Source organism: Podarcis filfolensis (genome assembly GCF_964270895.1).
Source record: "Podarcis filfolensis genome assembly, chromosome: 17".
Lineage (NCBI taxonomy): Eukaryota > Metazoa > Chordata > Lepidosauria > Squamata > Lacertidae > Podarcis > Podarcis filfolensis.
This window is the reverse complement of record NC_139621.1, coordinates 40,683,060-40,699,019: the sequence shown is the minus strand read 5'-3', so window position 1 is coordinate 40,699,019 and position 15,960 is coordinate 40,683,060. Positions and strand designations below refer to the sequence as shown.

General features: G+C 44.0%; 1 protein-coding gene across 5 annotated transcripts in view; it reads left to right on the top strand.

Moving 5' to 3' along the window:
• The window catches only part of STXBP5L (syntaxin binding protein 5L), a 68,812-nt gene that overhangs the window by 35,287 nt on the left and 17,565 nt on the right, over positions 1-15,960 (top strand). For 3 of the 5 annotated variants that reach the window (XM_083592911.1, XM_083592913.1, XM_083592910.1), the window contains 5 exons: positions 3,202-3,416; positions 5,773-5,945; positions 8,154-8,279; positions 9,573-9,724; positions 13,328-13,399. In XM_083592911.1, coding sequence (XP_083449037.1) covers positions 3,202-3,416; positions 5,773-5,945; positions 8,154-8,279; positions 9,573-9,724; positions 13,328-13,399 — 738 coding nt within the window. The remainder of the gene's footprint in view (positions 1-3,201; positions 3,417-5,772; positions 5,946-8,153; positions 8,280-9,572; positions 9,725-13,327; positions 13,400-15,960) is intronic. The other 2 variants (XM_083592914.1, XM_083592912.1) reach the window with 1 other exon arrangement.

Genomic DNA, 15,960 nt, shown 5'->3' with positions numbered 1-15,960 from the left:
AGGGGCAACAAATACACAATGGATCTAGACTGTGTGTGCACTAAATAGAAAACAACAAGTATTCCCTCTCCATTGGTTCTGGAATGAAATGTAGCATGTGTTGCAGCCCTAAGAAACAAAATGAAATGTAGCGTGTGTTGTAGCCCTAAGAAAAAAATGAAGAAGGGGGAATTTCAGTGACGTTTTAATTCTGTGCTATGTGGCAACACACAGTGGGGCATATCAGTATAGCTTGTGGTGATGGAACAGGTATCTAATTCTTGTATTGGTTGATTTCCAAGTGAATCAGCCACACACTGTTATCAGTGAGAGTAGCCTTGATCCTGCAGAACTGGTTTGGCATCCTCTTTTCCTCATCTTCTTCTCCTGCCCCATCTTTAACCTTTGAGCAGGTGGGAGTATGCACTTGTGAACCTGTGAGTTGGGCTTAATTTAAAAGCCTTAAATTTCAGAGTCAAAAGGCTGAGGGAAGGGGCAGGGCAGAGGAATGGAAGATCCTGGATCCCAAAAGGAAGAGCGGTGGTGGTGCAGGAGGAAGAGGCTCATTGCCGTCCAAGTTCTTGGATGCTCACTTTCTTCCACCTCCTTCTCTCCCCCACACCTTTCTCTCTCCTGTGCAACGCATCACTTTTGAGCGATGGTAGGGCTTGTTGCTTACTACAGGGGAGTAATTATCTTGCTCTCCCTATTTGTGGCACTGTTGTTGTTCTTCAGACTTGGAAGGTAGGGTGTCTGTGCTGCCAAAACACACACCAGTCCCAGTTGCTGTTTCTCCAACATGTCAATTACACTGTTCTGTACAGAGCACAGAGCAAGAATCAACACATTTGCAAACGAGGCAGTTCAATTAGTCTGCAATAGTAATCATGGCCTCCATTCAGCAGAGCCTTGGGACTGATTTGTTGAAGTGGTGAACCGTATGCCGCTCAAACACTTTGTCTATTAGCCGGCTCTTTCTTGACTCCAAGCAGGACTCTGGGTTGCCATGTTATTAGGACAGAAGTTTGGCACTACATCCAAGTACATTTGTTTTGGATCTTGTTAAATAGGTGGTTGTTTAAGGAATTTTGGCCATTCCTTTTTAGAACAGTGTGCATGAATGAATGCAAATTCAGACTCCTCTTCCAATGCCTTTAACCCTTTCTGTTTGCTCTGCAAACAAAAAAGACTAGCAGGTTGGTTGCTGTGTCCGTGGCACAGAAACACAGATTTGTGTTGTGAGCGATGCTTTGCTGTGTGAGGGGCTAGAATGTGCAGCGGTAGGAACTCCACTGTCTGTACCTTTTTAATGTTGTGTTTTAATGTTGTAAGCCACCCTGGAATCTCAGGATGAGGTGTGGTTAATTAATAATAATTAATTACAGTGCTGAGTGACAGAGTTGTGTGGTAAAGAAAGATGATAGAATTCACATTACTTCAGAACCTCCTGTAGCACGTAGCATAGAATTGTGTTTAGAACAATAGACATACAGTGGTACCTCCGGTTAAGTACCGTATTTTTTGCTCTATAAGACTCACTTTTTCTCCTCCTAAAAAGTAAGGGGAAATGTGTGTGCGTCTTATGGAGCGAATGCAGGCTGCGCAGCTATCCCAGAAGCCAGAACAGCAAGAGGGATTGCTGCTTTCACTGCACAGCGATCCCTCTTGCTGTTCTGGCTTCTGAGATTCAGAATATTTTTTTTCTTGTTTTCCTCCTCCAAAAACTAGGTGCGTCTTGTGGTCTGGTGCGTCTTATAGAGCGAAAAATACGGTACTTAATTCGTTCTGGAGGTCCATTCTTAACCTGAAACTGTTCTTAACCTGAAGCACCACTTTAGCTAATGGGGCCTCCTGCTGCTGCTGCACCGCTGGAGCACGATTTCTGTTCTCATCCTGAAGCAAAGTTCTTAACCCGAGGTAATATTTCTGGGTTAGCGGAGTCTGTAACCTGAAGCGTATGTAACCTGAAGCGTATGTAACCTGAGGTACCACTGTACAGTATTTCATACAGTGTGACCCCTGAGCAGCAGTTGTGTTCCCTAAAAATGCCAATGCAGTCCTACCTCATCAGGAAAAGGTGCTTCAGTGTGAATTGCACCAGTGTTACAGGAAAAAAATACTGAAAATACATTTGTATCCCATACAAATGTGTTGATAATTGTTGCAAATAATTCAACAATCGACATATGAAGGGAGTTGTTAGGTAAGGCCTTTTGAGGCGTTCTCCCTCTATCTGTGTGGCTTACGTATTTTTCTGCATTCACCTTGCTGGCCTTCCTTTTAGTTTCTCCTAGGTTTTAGGGTTCTTGCTTTTGTCCAGGATGGTCTGGTAGATTGGAGATCCTTCCCATGGATGAGTCAACCAGCAGTTGGCCTTGCTCCTTGATTAAAAGGGGGAGGGAATGTCCTGAAGGATATTTAATGCCTCCCTTGAGAATAGGAACTTATGGTAAGGAAAAATCCTGGGTTTTGCGCTTTTCAAATGGAAGCCAGTAATGTCAAGCTGGCCAGACATACATTGAACAACTGTGTCCAACTTGATGTGCTTAGAAGATGGGTAGGGTGATAGATAAAGATTTGAGCACCCTTTGCACATCTTATGGACTCAGAATTGTATGAATATCTTCAGTATATATATTTTAATTCTTTTTATTGTAATCTTAAAAGGCATTACACAGAGAAGCAAAGAAAGTAAATGGGTGGGACTGAACTCAGGTGTTGCATGTGTGGAACGTGGTCTGCTTGCACAACGGGAACGTGGTCCATCTCCTCTCCACCCAGTAAAACTGCTCTGGTGGTGTGGGGGAAACTCCAGAACAGGTTTGGAGGGAGTGCAGGGGGGTTAAGTCCCATTGCATGAGTCGATCTTGTTCTGCACACACCTGCTCCACTTAGTGCTACATTGGATTCCATCATATATCTTCAATTTTTCTAAGGTAGAGGATTCCTTATGTTGAAAGGTTGACCTTCTTTTTCATACGCCCTAAAAGAGCAGGGCTCTATCCTGTTGCTAAGGTATGTCTCTCTTTTTGGTCTTCTCTGAGAGCAGAGAACAGATAACGGTAGATATGATCTAGTATGAAACTCAATAATGCTGCATTTTGCACTGTTTCACTGTAGTATCTAACAATACTGGAAAAGACAGATTGTGATATTTACAGATAATGAGCATATATTAATCTAGTTTAAAGCAATATAATAGATGTCTTCAATATTCTCCAGTTACACTGCAGATGTTATACAAGTTAAAAACCTCAAAGGTTTTTGAAAAGCAGAAGTTAGAAGGAAAACCTACGCCAGAAAACACAGAAGAGGATCCTTTTGCCATCCAGTTGATGTACTGGTGCCCTGAAAGTAGACTATTTTGTGTAGCAGGAGTCTCTGCCTATGTTATTGTTTACAGATTCAGCAAGCATGAAGTTAATACTGAAATCTCAGTAAGTTTTCATGAGTTTTGCTTATATATTGCATTGCTTACTTCAAGGCTTGGTGGGGAGTTTTGAAACATATCATATTCCAGAGTTGCATGTAGCATAAGTGAAAAGCTTAGATATTGTTAAATCAAGTAAAATTTCAGATAGATGGGATGTTGCAACACAGAACTATGTTTGAAATAGGCAATGCAATAATGACTGCACGTTTTAACTTCCTCTTTATAATGTATAAATATATACAATATAATATACGCAAGTGATTGTAACACTATTTCATGTGTACTACTGTGAACTGTTATGTAGGAAGGCCCTGGGTACAGATTGCATTTGAGCCAGTTGAATACTTAAAAAAAAAAACCCCAAAATCAAATTCTCAGAAGCAAAACATTTTACTGGGTGGTACTGTCTTTCTTCATAATAACCTTGTGTTTCTGTTTCTGAGATAACATTAGTGGCACAAAACTCCCAGGAGCCCAAATTCATGGCGATGAATCTGTTGAACAACTGCTATAAGTACCTTCTAGCTCATGCTTAGATCCATTTCAGTCCGGTTTCCGTCCTGGTTTTGGGACGGAGACGGCTCTGGTTGCCCTAACAGATGATCTCCATAGACAACTGGATCGAGGCGGGTCAGGACTGCTGATCCTTTTAGATTTGTCAGCAGCCTTTGACATGGTCGATCATGATCTTCTGGACCACCGCCTCGCAGACGTGGGGATACAGGGCATAGCCCGTAACTGGTTGTGCTCTTTTATCTCTGGTCGGGGACAGAGGGTGGCACTAGGGAGGGAAATGTCGTCGCGCCACTCCTTATGTGTGTGGAGTGCCGCAGGGCGCAATTCTCTCCCCGATGCTTTTTAACATCTTTATGCGCCCCCTTGCCCAGATTATCCGGAGCTTTGGGCTGGGCTGTCACCAATATGCTGATGACACTCAGCTCTATCTGCTGATGGATGGCCACACCGACTCGGCCCCGGACACACTGACCAGATGCTTGGAAGCTGTGGCTGGATGGTTTCGTGGGAGCCGATTGAAACTAAATCCTTGGAAGACAGAAGTCCTATGGCTAGGTCGGGATGGCATGGGGATGAGAGACCAACTCCCTTCTCTTGCGGGGGCCCAATTAGTGCCATTGCCTTCCGTTAAGAGTTTGGGTGTAATCCTTGACGCCTCCCTTTCCATGGAGGCGCAAGTTACAGCAACAGCCAAGGTGACATTTTTCCACCTTCGCCGCATCAAGCAGTTGGTCCCTTACCTTTCCCGCCCCGACCTGGCCACAGTGATCCATGCGACGGTCATCTCCAGGCTTGACTACTGTAATTCGCTCTACGCGGGGCTGCCCTTGAAGCTGTCCCAGAAACTCCAGCGGGTGCAGAATGCTGCAGCGAGGCTCCTCACGGGGTCTCTGCCATGGGAGCATATTCAGCCAGTGCTTTTCCAGCTGCACTGGCTCCCGGTGGAGTACAGGGTCAGATTTAAGGTGCTGCTTTTGACCTTTAAAGCCCTTCACGGCCTAGGACCCTCGTACCTACGGGACCACCTCTCCCGGTATGCCCCATGGAAAGCCTCAAGGTCCATAAATAACAACACCCTAGTGGTCCCGGGCCCTAAGGAAGTTAGATTAGCCTCAACCAAAGCCAGGGCCTTTTCAACACTGGCTCCGGCCTGGTGGAACGCTCTGCCTCACGAGACCAGGGCCCTGCAGGATCTGATTTCTTTCCGCAGGGCCTGTAAGACAGAGTTGTTCCGCCTGGCCTTTGGCTTGGAGCCAATTTGATTCCCTCCCTCCCTCCCTCCCTCTCTTTCTTTTTTCTTTTCCTTCTCCTCCTGCGATGAGGCTACATTTTAATATTTTAATGTTCCATTATTTTAATGTTGTTTTTTATTTTTGTTTTTAAGTTGTAATCATTCATCTTGTTTTTATTATTGCTTGTAAGCCGCTCTGAGCCCGGCCTTGGCTTGGGAGGGCATGGTATAAATAAAAAATTATTATTATTATTATTAGGAAGAGAGAGCAAAAAGCCCATTGTTATCCTCGAAATTCAGGTCTTAGGTTATAAGACTTTCCATCCCATTTGTGTTAGTTCTTTAGATGAAAGTCAATTTCATCTTAAGTTGTTGTTGGGGGGCAGGTATTGGTTGGTTAATGGGCAAGTTCTGTGGAGGATATTTAGTGTTGATGATATTTTCATTCCTCCCCTTAATTCGTTCCTCCCCTTCATTTTAACTGAACTAATACCTTATCAAATGAATCTCTTGATTGCTATACTAGGAACTGACCAGATTTATTCCTGCTACTTATTTTTATGCAGAAAATACTCTGATTTCATAAAATAACTTAGGTTTTAATTTCCTTAAGTCTTTAGAGGTGCACCTCCAAAGTGAGGCCGAAGATATCATTAGTCCCGAGGCAGAAATGATTCCTCCCTTTCCAAATGCCTCTACCCCTCTTCCATCTTTAAAAGATCTCTCAGGCAGTACAAACACTGTGGCATCTGAAGGAACGATGAAGGACAGTATCCCATGTCTCAGGTAAACAGCTTAGATGGTTGAAAGGTTTGTTTCCCTCTCCCTCTGTTGTCCTCTCTTCTGGCAAAGCTTAGGATATAAAATTCCTTAAGGCAGGCAGGGATTTCTTTTTGTTTAGATTTGCTTGGCTTCTATTGCACTGTGTAGAACCCAGTAATGGCCAGTGGAATGGAATGAGGTGGCATTCCTTTACCGGCTTTTGTGGACCCAAATTTATGGAACTCCCTTCCAGCTGAGGTCAGACAGGCTTCCTTGCTGCCTTTTTTTTTTTTATTCCAGCAGGCATTTTAATTGATGCTTGATTTTCCAGTTGTAACTTACTTTTATTTTTTCATATCTAGTGTGTCTAAATAAATAAGTGATGAGATAAAAATTATTGAAATTAAACAGGATGATGATGGTGTATCAAAGATGATACATAAAGAGGCAGATAAAAATATAGGAAGTATACTAGCCAAATGTTTTGACCACATAGTCTCCTTTGGTGGATCAAGCACTGGGCATTAGGAAGCAGGTGTGAAGGAGCAGTGACATACAGAGGCAGAGTGTGGGTTAAACATGGCCCCAGTTTTTATTGATTCCCACAGACTGTCTTGCAGGACATCTTTGGGAGAGGAAAAGGCTACGGAGTAAACCCTACACAAATCCGAAGTAGAGTACCTACGACAGTTGGATGGCACCGTGTACTGCTGCAACTCCTGCAGCCAAGCTGGTGCCAAACATATTGCTCTGCTTTCCTTTGGACCACACCGGAGAGGCCAAGAGGGGGGAGACTTTGTCTTCTGGGCAGCCCAGGGCCTCCAGACGCACTGCCCAGGCTTGCTTCCCAGCGAGGTCACTTTGGTGCTGCTAATGTAGCAAAAACAACATGGGGGGATCGCAGTTACACGTTACCAGTCTCTGCAGCCACAGCAGGCGCTGTGGTTCTCCAGTAGTTCTCTCTGGAAGCGCACTCCATTGCCTCTTGAGATAGACAGATGCCAACACCAGGCAGCCTGTTTTCTAGCCTGCTATTTTCACCTTGCCTGTCTGCTGGGTAACCTGAAGGAGTTGTCAACAGGTCCGTCCATGACATGGGGCCAGTCTGGGAGGTCCTGCCACAACCAGCATCCAGTAACCAACCGAGGTCGCTGATTGACTCCCAGAGTCTGATCAGGTCCCATGTAGCAGCAGTCCCCCTGACTGGTAAACAGACTGACTTCTTGCTCTCTGCAGTGAGTGACTTGGCCTGTGATGGCAAGCTTCAATCAATCCGACCTCCTGAGTCAGTTTATCTTCAGGCTTCCATACATTAGGTACAGCAGAGTTTTTTTTAGAGAAAACCTTTGAGAGAAAAAAATTCTTATTGCCTATGTAGATTATTTCAGATATTCTGCCCTAAATCACAGTCTCTTCTGAAAACTATAGATGTTTACTAGGTGGATAGCTCAGTTGGTAGAACATGAGACTTAAATTCGGGGTTGTGAGTTTGAGCCCCCTGTTGGGCAAAAGATTCCTTCGTTGCAATGGGTTGGACTAGATGACTCTTGTGATCCCTTCCAACTCTACAATTCTATAGGCATAGAAGAGGAAGGATGAAAAGGCAGCTCCAGGAACATACTTAAGAACTGAATTCCCTCTCCACAGAGGCCCGTTTGGCACCCACATTGCATAGTTTTCTTTACATGCTGAAGACACACCTCTTTGCCCTGGCCTTTGATACATTAGATATATATTTTATGACCCACCCTATTCTGCTGATTGAAATCTCTTTTAGTTTTTTCTAAATTACAATATTTATAAATAGGTGTAACCTCATGCTGAAGGGAGGGTAAGAAACCAAATCATAACAACAACTACAACCAATGAAAGCACGGTTGCCATATTTCAAAGAGTGAAAATCCTGACAGAAAATTTGTTGAGCTTTCTCTGTCTTTTTTTGGAGCAAAATTGCAAAGAAATTGGACGTTTCTGAGGAAAATCGGCAAAAAATACACTGCCAACATGGGTTGCCATACACCCAGATTTTCCCAGACATTTCGCCTATTTCTGTCCGGATGCTGCTTGCAGCTGCAGTATTCCAGATATGTCCAGGACATTCCGGATGTTTGCCAACCCTAAATGAGAGGAGAGGTAATGCAACGGGAAGTTCTCTCCTCCAAGTAGTTTTTGCAATTCTGCCTTCTGGTATCGCTTGGTCATTCTGTTCACAGTTTGTCCTCTTGCTCTTAGTGTTAAGACTCGTGCTGTGAGGATGCCTCCTGGTTACCAAGCGGTCCTTGTGATTCAGTTGGTGTGCGCTGATGGCGACTCTCCCCAACAGATAACCAGCCTAGCAGCAAACTCCGCATACGGCTTGTAAGTTGAAATACACGCAGAGTCCTGTAGTGATTCCATGCTCTTTATTGCAGCTTGTAAAACAGTGATTTGATTGCCCCCCAAACCTCAGGCTTTTATATACATTATTTACACAATGAGTCCCGTCTGATTGGCTGATTCTGCTTCCCTCCTGAAGTCTGATTGGTCTTTTCCTGCAGGCCAATCAGTTGTTGCATTCTATGATCCTACCAGCCTAATAGGCTGATTAACTTCCTCCTGGAGCCTGATTGGTCTTTTCCTACAAGCCAATCAGTTGTTGCATTCTAGGATCTTACTTGCCTATTGTTCTAGGATCCAAGCTTAGTTCATAACATAACCCAAAATATTTTAATTTTCTTCAGGAGATCATGTTTCTGCCAGCCAGTGTTGCTTGCACTACTTTGCACTGCAGCGTGTCCTTTGGTGCTAAAGAGCTTATTTTCCCAGGGGGGGGGGCGGGCGAGCAGCAGGAGAATGGCAAAACTGCTCAAACACATGCCTTCTAGGCACACGGCAAGCATAAGTGTTTCTGAGTCCTAACTATCAACAGAATGATCCCTTGGTTTGGTTACTAACTGAGTGATGCCTGCTGCTGTTCTTCCAACAATCAAGCCCCATTGCTCCCAGGGAGTGTGTGGTGTGTGTGGTGGCAAGAAGACCCGCATGTTAGCCACAGCAGGCTGTAAGTGGCCAGATGACTTCCTCTGGAGTGTTATAAAAGGAGAACGTTTTTCTTAAAAAAAACCAGAGGCAGCACTAGAACCCTGTTTCCACGGCTACAGATTCTAAAGCAGACTAAAGTAGACATGATTTGACCTGGGTCATGAACTGCCTGGATTAAATCAGCTGAGTCCACTTTGGAATCCGAGATCTGTGGAATTTTCATCCCTAATGACAATGCAGCCTCATGAGGTGGGAGAGATGAGTTTCCATCGTGCTAGAGCTTCCAGTGCATTGAGGACATCCAAGGGTGGTTCTGAGGACAATTCCATCTCCCATTCTGCAGCTCCATGGCCTCCGTCCCCAAGCTGGAAAACTGGAATCCAGGTTCATGACAAGCTGTGTATTGTATGTATGAAATGCATGATCAGGGTGAACAGACGTGTTTCAGCGTCAGTTGAATGAGAGTTGGAGGGGTATTTCCATATCGCAAGAAGCGTTTGGTTGGGGATGGGTGTAAATGGAATGAAGAGTCATGCATAACCCAACGTTTTCCTCTAACTGTGGCTGGATCATTGCTTGAAGCAGATAATACCAAAGCACAGCGTCCTTGAAGAATGTTTCTTTCAACAGAGTTGCATTTGGAAACTGCAATGGTTTGGCTGTTGTGGATTTTATGCAGAAGTCCACACTGCTGAGCATGGGGAGTCTTGAGCTCTATGGGTCAAGTGATCCTTATCAGCGCCAGCCTCGTTCTCCGCGCAGAAGCAAGCAGTTTACTGCAGGTAGGACATGAAATGTACTTAGGAAGAACTTGGATGGCATTTTCTCTTCTTCTTGCCTGCAGTTTTTGGAATGGGTTGGTTAAAAATGCATGTGTGCGAGTTGAGAGAAAGTTCATAACGACATGAAAAGCACCGGACAGACTGCTTGTCATGTACTGATATTATTATTATTATTATTATTATTATTTTATTTTACCCACCCTTCACCCTTAGGTTGTGTAGTGGGTTACAACAATTTAAAACATGACATTAAAATTATTATTTTTTTAAAAGCACCTTCTCCTGGGCTGCCACACCCCACCCAAGCTTCTGAGGGCAGTGGAGCTGTGAAGAAGGCCCTCTCTGCCAATCTTAACACCTGAGAGGATCTGTAAAGAAGGATGCAGCCTAAGCCATTTAGAGCTTTAAATGTTAACATGAGCATCTTAAATTAGGCCCAGAAACAAAATGGCAACCAGTGCAGCTGATTTTAAAGCAGGGGTTACATGAGATCTAAATAAAATCCCAGTCTGGCCACTGTGTTCTGAACCAACTGATGTTTCTGGGTGATCTTGAAGGATGACCAAGATGATAAAAGTTCTGAAAATCAAGACTTATGAAGAACAGTTGAGGGTATTTTTAGCTTGGAGAAGATCAGGCTGAGAGGAGAGAAGATAGCCATCTTCAAATACCTAAAGGGCTGTCTTGTAGAAGATGGAGCAAGCTTGTTTTCTCTGGAGGGTAGGATCCGAGCCAATGGATTCAAGTTACAAGAAAGGAGATTCTGACTAAACATCAGGAAGAACTTTCTGGTGGTAAGAGGTGTTCAGCAGTGGAACTGACTTCCTCAAAAGCTGGTGGACTCTTCTTCATTCAAGTTTATTAAGCTGAGGTTGGGTGGCAGTCTGTCATAGATGCTTTAGTTGAGACTCATTGCAAAGGTTTGGACTAGCTCACCTCAGGGTCCCTTCCAACTCTACAGTTCTATGATTCAGAAGTTCAGAACAGACAACTTTCATGCTGAGCTACCCTGTGCTCTTGGTTAGCATTTTGATTCCTCCCCTTGTTAAATCCTTCAGAAAGCTAAGAAAAGTTTAATTTGCATTATGCCTTTATTATCTTTTAAAACATTAGTTGAGACAAATGAAACAAACTCTGAACATCTAATCATCGGTACCTAAGTGCAGTAGTATGAAGATCACAAATTTCAGATATAGTATCACACTATGTAGAGTTTTCTGAAGCTCTGCATAGAGCTTACTCTTTTGAATCAGGTGTTTGTTTACTTGTGTTTTATCTTGTTTGAAATCCACTCTTCAGCAAAGCTTACAGGATAGTTGCTGACAGGGAGAGAATATTGTATTTTGGATGCTTTGAAAAAAAATTAATTTGTTTTAGACAACTACATAATAAATATTTCTTTCAAGGTTGGATTCAAGCTATGATTTGGTTGAAAGCCTCCACTGCTTGTAGTCTAGGAGTGAGGTTTTTAAATAGTTATACTGCTGAATAGGACAAACACAAGAGACCCAACAGCTTCGCAGGTAAACACATACCCTTTGGTGGATGGGATGAGGCAGAAGTAGGCGGCCCATAAGCATACATACTCATACAGCCTAAGCACATCCATACATTCTTTTGCACAAACATGTGGAGAGTATGGCGATAAGTCAACATCCCCAATTTCTCCCCCAAGCTTTCTAGGGCTTCTACTCTTTACTTGCTGGTAGGGGACGCGGGTGGCGCTGTGGGTAAAACCTCAGCGCCTAGGACTTGCCGATCGCATGGTCGGCGGTTCGAATCCCCGCAGCGGGGTGCGCTCCCGTCGTTCGGTCCCAGCGCCTGCCAACCTAGCAGTTCGAAAGCACCCCCGGTGCAAGTAGATAAATAGGGACCGCTTACCAGCGGGAAGGTAAACGGCGTTCCGTGCACTGCGCTGGCTCGCCAGATGCAGCTTGTCACGCTGGCCACGTGACCCGGAAGTGTCTGCGGACAGCGCTGGCTCCCGGCCTCTTGAGTGAGATGAGCGCACAACCCTAGAGTCTGGCAAGACTGGCCCGTTCGGGCAGGGGTACCTTTACCTTTTTAAGGGGTGGAAGCATCAGTTCTCTCTCTCTCTCTTTTTTCAGTTTTCCAAATCTCTGCAGCAGTTTGCATTTATTTATTTAATTGTTTTTTAAAAAACCTTCTGAAAAGTCATTGGCATTTTAGGGCGAATTACTCATTTGTAGCACACACTTTTTGCAAGCCGTTCCCCCCATACACACACATAAGGCATTTTTTTAATGTTATGTTCAACAGAAAGTTCATTCTAATCCACATTTCCCCCTAATATATTCAGTTTTGTAAATCTTGTTTGGTTGGAGAATTGGGTTACAAATTGTGGAGAAGTGTGAATTTTGAAGGATGGCGGTGTTTTGGTTCTCATATTGTTCGGGAAAGTGTGGGTTTGATCCGTCTTCAAATGCAACTGAATTGAACTGCTCCTTCATCTTTGTCTTGTGCTCCAAGACGACTATCCACATACTTTAGGAGTTGCCTAATGACTAAAACACATCCTTTCTGTTTTTCCATTGGTCAGTAAGCATTTTCTCACTGACCTAATTGGGAGCAGATTGGTTTTTCAATTGGTAGGAAGTTCAGAGGACACCTTAAGTCTGTTCTCCAAATGCTATTTCTCTTCATAAATAAAGCTAAGAGCAAACACACATGATGATGGCAATCCATGTTTAAATCTCCCTGACACCTATTTGAACCTTAAAAGCGGCTGGGGGTGGAGCAGAATCTGGATTTGTCTCCTGAACCTGAGGAAGGAGAGATTTAATACCCACGCCCCAAATCATTTCCTTGCTGGAAATTGCTCACTTGAAATAAGCCACGGTGCAGCAATTATTTTCTGTCTTCCTCCTCCTACCCTCCAACAAAGGCTAGTGACAGCTTCAGGGGCTCATTTCCATTGGGAAAATGGTGTGGAGCAAAGGCTTTAACCCTGGTGCAAATCCACGACTGCTTCCAAAGCTAGCAAGAAAGCTGAGTGATCAGTTATGGATATTGTGCGTCATGCTTGGTCCTCAGGATCAGTTTTCAGTGGCACAAGGATGCAAACTTGGCATAACAGACAGGTGGGCTGACCAAGGTGCAAAGGAGAATCCAAGAATAAATGAATCAACCTTTAATCTCCCAGGTGAAGTCAGATGTAGTAGTTTTGTTTGTTTATTTTTGGCACTTACATCCTACGTATTCAACAAACTCCACTGGACTGTTTCTACTACAGCTTACCTGGTGAAACTTTAGAGCAGCAATTAAGCTACTGGGGGAAAAGGATGAAATGAATTTTGGAACAGCAAAACTCTCTAAGCCTTTCAGAAATGGCTTTTTAAAAAAAGACATTACATACTTGCACTCTCTTTTACTGGCTCTCCAGTATCCATCCCACATTTTTTAGTTCTTAAATTAATTTATTTGGTGTGTCTTCTGACTCAGAGGGGCTGTGAAGACAGGTGTGAAGGTTCCTTCACCTGGGCTTATGTAGATGCTCTTATCATTTCCTTTCACTTTGGACTGTTTTTTCCCCACTCTTTCCTCTGCCTGCTGCTGCTGCTGATATTCTGGCATGTTCCCAAGACAACTTTTGCATGCGTGGCCTGTCTAACTTTTATCCTGATTTAACGAAACGGATCCGTACTTCCTATCAGAGTAAGTTCTCCAAAGAATAGGACAAGTGCTTTGTCAGGTGTCGGTGTGTTTCCATCCAACATGCATGCCATTTCCTCCTTTTTGGATGACGCGTGAAACATGCCTTGTTATACAGTGGTACCTTGGTTCTCAAACTTAATCCGTTCCATAAGTCTGTTCCAAAACCAAGGCGCGCTTTCCCATAGAAAGTAATGCAAAATGGATTAATCCATTCCAGACTTTTAAAAACAACCCCTAAACAGCAAATTAACATGAATTTTACTATTTAACAAGACCATTGACCCATAAAATGAAAGCAATAAAGGATGTACTTCAGTCACACAATCGATCAATCAGTAGCTGAACTGGGTTCCACAAAGTCACAAAAACGCAAAATAAATAGCAAAAACAGACCTCAGCGTAACACTCAAAACCGAAATGTAACACTCAAATCGGAAGCGTAACACTCAAAACAGAGCACATTCGGTTTCTAAAAAAAGTTCTCAAACTGGAACACTTACTTCTGGGTTTTTAGTGTTTGGGTTCCAAGTTGTAGGAGTACCAAGGCGTTTGAGAACCAAGGTCCCACTGTAGTAGTAATTGTAACTGTACCATCTCTAGATCTGATGATGATTCTAGTTGAAATGGTGATGAAATTTAGCAGAAATGGTTTTAATTCTCATTCATTTATTTACTTCATGAAATTTGCACATTTGGTTGCAAAAAAAACCCACCTCATAGCGCTTCACCCAAAGAAAATTGCTAGAAGAGCAATGGATTTTCTACTGAGGTTTTCGCGGATGGTGACAAAAGCTGTGGAGACTGGGCACTTGCGAGAGCCTGCGTAGACTGCCTCTTTAGGCTGGGCATTTGCAAGTGTCCTTGGTGTGTTGCTGCATAAAGTGTGGAACCATCTTCAATATTTCTGCAATATGCATGTGTGTGTGAACATATGTCTCAGAAACCCTGGCCCAATGAGGGTTGCAAGACATACGTAAATGGATGTTTAAATATGTGTGCATGTTTGTCACCCCACCCCACCCCGCTCTGTTTTTCTTTCCCTTCTTCCAAATCAGTGGCAAACCCTAGTTTGCTGTTGCATGTAAGTGGGGTAACCTACCACAGTACAGAACACACAGCAATCAAATTTGTTTCTGCATGAAGTACGAATCTGTCTTCAGTACTTTTGGCAACTGAAGAGAAGCATAATGCTCTTTCTGCGTTAAAATCTGTATTTATATATTTAAAAAAATGATATGCATTTGAAGGGAAGTTGAGAGGTTAGTACTTTGTGCAGATGTACCACATTTTGGGCACATGAACCACCTTCTTCTTCAAATCAATACCAAGAGAAGCTGTGCTTGTACAGCACTGGTTTGCAAGCCATTGTGTCAATATCACATCCTCTCTCATCAGGACAAAGTTGCCACAGTAGGATCATTTTTCTGGCTAACAGGGGGCTTTTGGGGGGATGGGGAAGGACTGCAGCATGGCAGGAAGTTGTTGAATGTTCCTTCACTGTGCCCTGCAGTCCCAGTGAAAATTGGGGAGTCCCGCATACATACACACCTTGGCATTCACTTAAGAGCACTCTTTCACCACACCAGCCTTGCTGCCATCTTGTACCTCCCCGTCTTCATCCTGGTAGGCAGCAGCAATGGATGGCTGGAGGTCAGGTGAGCCCCTGCTGTCTTGTTCCTGGTGTCTCGTCTAGTTCGTCTCTCGACTCGTCGGAATGGATTAGTTTTTACGTGAATACTCGGTTGTAGCCTTCTCGGGGCTTGCCAGAAATTCTTGAAACTATAAATATATACATTCCAAAGTCGTTTCTCCTACTGAAAGTATTAATCTCCAGAAATATTGTACTAGGAATATTTAGGGAAATTTAGTTTTTGCTTCTGAAATTATTTTCTCTGCATATCTTACGTGGAAGCATACATCCTTGTGGTTCGAGGACCCGACCCCCGCAATGTGAAATGAATACACAAGGACACGTGATGCAAGGAAAGGCCACAACTTTATTGATTACAGCAGTGAAAAGGTATTGGCTTAGGCATTGGATCTCTAAAACAAGTGGGTTTATTCACCAGTAGGCGGAGCCTGTTGATGCTAATCCAACTATAGGCTCTCCCCTGAGGGTCGTGCCATGGCCTCCCGCCAAGCAGGCATCGGACAGAATACATGACCGCCAGATTCCTTTAACGGAATACCCAAAAATTGAAGGCATAGGCGATGGCCACACCTAGCCCTTCGACACACCACAACACATTATTCCAGTGCCTAACCTACCCACCAATACCACGAAAGTTGTGACGATTGCTACGAGGTAGGCGAAAAAACCAAAAAGCCTAATGCCAAATGGAAAAACTCCTACCAGGCCCCCCGGACAACCAGGGCGACCAACCTAAGGTCCATAGCAAGGCCAATGACCTAAGCCCTAACTCAAAGGGAGTGGAGGGTGGGTGACTCGCGATGCGACGACGACGAAGAATGAGGCCGGGGAGAGGCTGGCGCCGCAGCAAAAGGCTGCTGAACACGCCCCCTCTGAGGCACCTGGTTGGGTGCCTGCCGAGGGGCGTGGG